General features: G+C 38.0%; 1 protein-coding gene across 1 annotated transcript in view; it reads left to right on the forward strand.

The window, feature by feature from the left end:
* Positions 1–1,510, forward strand: part of ada (adenosine deaminase) — a 45,290-nt gene that overhangs the window by 34,521 nt on the left and 9,259 nt on the right. Inside the window, exon 6 of the mRNA XM_015393455.1 lies at positions 627–751. Within this exon, the coding sequence (XP_015248941.1) occupies positions 627–751 (125 nt within the window). The remainder of the gene's footprint in view (positions 1–626; positions 752–1,510) is intronic.

Genomic DNA, 1,510 nt, shown 5'->3' on the forward strand with positions numbered 1-1,510 from the left:
TTTTCCAAATGTGCACTAAAATCTGCAAATGTATGGATCAATCTGTGAGCACACACAGACACACTTATATCTGAAGTGTTTTCGCTTCAAGACCCAGAAATACAGACAAATCATTGTTTACTTCTGTCGTATGAGATCTGGAAATGCATTGAGAGGATTCGTATGTGCAATATCTGGATCTTGGTACAAATTTGCAAAGCTTTGTTCATATTTGTAGATCTGAATACAGATTTGTGGATTTTTTACAGGTTTGCAAACCGGATTACACACAAGTAGTTTTACACATTTGCAGATTGTTGTACAGACAAATTTCCAGATTTTTAAAACATTTTCAAATCCTGCTGCGCACACAAAATCAAGACACTGGCATGAAACTCTCTACACACGTGCTAATTATATAGCTACAATATTGCTCCTATAATCAGCCGTCTGCAGCAGTTAAAGGCTGCTGAGCCTTTCTAACCATTTAAATCAGACGTGCTGTAAACGATGCCGATGCAAGTGAAAAAAAGCAAATATTGGCTAAAGTTATCTGCTGCCTTCTGTGTTGCTCTATCTCTGCTGTGATGTGAGACTGAGTCGGCGGAAAGGAACTGGGTTGTAATTGGAATGTGAACATTTTCCAGGCTGGTCCATGGATGTCGTGGAGTTGTGTAATAGGTATCGAAACGAAGGGGTGGTGGCCATCGACCTGGCAGGTGACGAGTCCCTGGACTGTTGTGCCTACCCAGAACACAAGCAGGCCTACGAGGTGAGCACCGTCTTATAATTGGGATTTTAAATCACGGATCCATCATTCATCTTTTTTTGCTTGTGTAGCAGCGACTCTGTGACATCAACAGCATCAGAAACAAACATAACAGCGATTTAACTTTAAGAAACTAGCAGTGCTGCTTAGGGGAGTTTTTATAAATTATCCCACAGACAGCTTAACTATGTACGACGGAGTACTAGGGCCAGGCTTGACATTTTTTTTTCATTTCATTTCGAGATTAAAGTCGTACCTTAATGAGAATGAAGTCCGAAAATTAGAAGAAAATCATAACATTATGAGATTAAAGTTGAAAAATAACGAGAATTAAATCATCATGCCACAACCCGTTTCAGACAGAAATCTTCGAGCTCCAACCAGCTTCACCAATCAGCAACCTGAGTCCACTTTGACATCCCGCCCAGTTTGATTTCCTTGTTTTTCAAACCGATGCCAAATATATAACTTTGTATATATATGTATAACTTCACATGATGCTCCACGTTCCTCATTTTAGGGGAGAAAGTGCATCTTCTAAGAGTTGTCATAAAATACAACCCTATTGTAATGTAATGACTTTTTTCTCGTAATACAGTGTTACGACTTTATTCTCGTAAATTTACGACTTTATTCTCGTAATATTGCGACTTTATTCTCATAATTTCATAACTTTTTTCTCATAATACAGTATTACGACTTTATTCTCGTAAATTTACGACTTTATTCTCGTAATGTTACGACTTTATTCTCGTAATGTTA

Source organism: Cyprinodon variegatus, unplaced genomic scaffold, assembly GCF_000732505.1.
Source record: "Cyprinodon variegatus isolate N-32 unplaced genomic scaffold, C_variegatus-1.0 Scaffold642, whole genome shotgun sequence".
Lineage (NCBI taxonomy): Eukaryota > Metazoa > Chordata > Actinopteri > Cyprinodontiformes > Cyprinodontidae > Cyprinodon > Cyprinodon variegatus.